This window comes from Austrofundulus limnaeus, unplaced genomic scaffold (assembly GCF_001266775.1).
Source record: "Austrofundulus limnaeus strain Quisiro unplaced genomic scaffold, Austrofundulus_limnaeus-1.0 Scaffold135, whole genome shotgun sequence".
Lineage (NCBI taxonomy): Eukaryota > Metazoa > Chordata > Actinopteri > Cyprinodontiformes > Rivulidae > Austrofundulus > Austrofundulus limnaeus.
Genome location: NW_013952537.1, coordinates 699,699 through 701,804, shown reverse-complemented (window position 1 = coordinate 701,804; position 2,106 = coordinate 699,699). Strand labels below are relative to the sequence as shown.

Sequence of the window (2,106 nt, the reverse complement as noted above, 5' to 3'; positions counted from 1 at the left end):
ACAAAGTAAATGTACTTAATTACTATAAACCTCTGCTAATGTGTCTGGTAAATCTAAAAAAGTAGTATATTTCAAATCATAAAAAGATACAAGATAGGGTAATTTATTTCATTTTATACTCAAAAGGATATTGTTGTAGCATCCATATTTACAATATAACAGAGCTRACACAACAGGAAAAAAACAGAGGACAAAATCATAAAATATGTTATAATTGTGTTTTAAACTTAAAAAAAATTAGGTAATAAAACCACTGAAATAAAGTCTAACTATCAAGAACTACTAAAAATATGAAAACTTGCATCTTAATTTACGTTACATGAACATATTAACATGAAACTACGCTTATGCTTTAAGAAAAAGTAGTTCCCAACAACTGCATATTATTTAAACAAGACTTCAAAAGTTACTTTCCATTGWGTTCCTGTTGATGATAAATGTTACCTGAAACGACTGAAGTATCAAAGTATTGATATTTAGATTTTAGAATTGATATCGGAGTTCTGGTATCTGTGTTATAGATGTTTCAATATTGAGCCGTTTTAGTGAAACCTTGTAAATTCTTTCACRTGGCATTTCATGCAATATTGTGAGATCTCATGAGATGTGTTAGAGCTCCGATTTTATTATGTGGATGAATTATAGCTACATCAACAAAATTGACCAAAACATCTGTAAAAGTGAGCCATTTACAGCTAGTTTTTTTTGATAATGGGATTTAGCAGGGCCATTTTAAGGAGGGTGATGACCCCTGGGGGTCCAATAGACATTTTGTTTAAATGATGGAAATCATAATGATTTTGTCCACATTAAAGGTTTAAGTCTTTAGAACCTTACAGAGCTGCTCTTAACTTTATTCTGAAACACGGGGAGACTTTCAACCTCAACTGAATTATTACGTTAAAAAATATAAATAAAATCACTGCTGCACAAATCTGGTTTTTCTTTAATTTAAGTCCAAAAATAAAGTATCCTTTTTCTTTTTTTAATACTCCAAATAATGTTTAGGTATCTTTGCAATCAGAGAAGAGAGGTCAAGGTACAGATAAATTTTAAAAGCAAACCACATGACAGGGACAGGCAACAATTGTTTCTAAAACAATATCAACATTCATCTCAAAGTACTGAGATTACACAGAACAACATAAGATGCWATTAAAGAGTTTTACTTTCAGAGATAACTACACACATAAAATAAAGAATAAAATCTAGCACAAAAATGTGCCTACTTGAATTTGTAAACATTACTAAGTTGTAAAGTACAGAATTTAAATCCGTACAGAGATTGTTCTGCAAGGACCTGTAGAAGAAGGGGAAAATACTGAATCGTTGAATGAAAATGCCTTAGTTTTCTATAGATAAATTTAAAAAATAAAAATAATAGGAATAGATACAACCCATTGTGACTCAGAATCACACAAACCAGAGTCATTTAGCAAAACCATAATGCTGATTAGTGAATCAAACATGATAAATATCCAGGGCAGCCTGTCTGAACATCACTACAATATTTAATGCTGAAGTTTAAATAATATCTGGTGTGCTTTTTCTTCCAGTCTGTGCAGACAACCCTGTATTCACTCCATCCAGCCTGGTAGTGAAGTACAAGGATTCAGCCACAGCCAGATGTGACATATGCAAGACTGAATGTTTAGGCAAACTAAAAGATTTGGAGATCTCCGTGGGAAAAAAAAACAATTTAAATGAAACTGTGTTGGAGTGGACAGTAGAAAGTTTGACTGAGTGGGACATGAAACCAATGTGCTTCTATACTATGGATGATGGGACACAATGTGACTCTACCCTGCCTATCATCCTCTACCGTGAGTAATGTAATGTTTCAGAGCAAATGTTTTATCTTCTGTTAAAGTTTAAAGTGCCTGTAACATGCATATATACTTCAATTACTGAATGGCTGGTTGGGGTATTTTACAGCTCATGTTTAAAGATCATAAAAAATATTACCTTTTAATTATTCAATCAAAATCTGTTAAAAAAGTCACTTTAATCATAGGGAACAGGGTATCTTTGAAAAGTTTGAAGGACTGTGATTCAGGGAATAGGTTTGTGGGATAATCTTAGCACTAATATAAAAACTTCCACAAC

The 2,106-nt window shown here is 32.0% G+C and overlaps 1 protein-coding gene across 1 annotated transcript in view; it reads left to right on the top strand.

Moving 5' to 3' along the window:
* LOC106522689 (uncharacterized) overlaps nucleotides 1–2,106 on the top strand; it is a gene marked incomplete in the record, with an annotated part of 21,053 nt that overhangs the window by 15,003 nt on the left and 3,944 nt on the right. Inside the window, 1 exon segment of the mRNA XM_014015813.1 lies at nucleotides 1,557–1,823. Coding sequence (XP_013871267.1) covers nucleotides 1,557–1,823 — 267 coding nt within the window.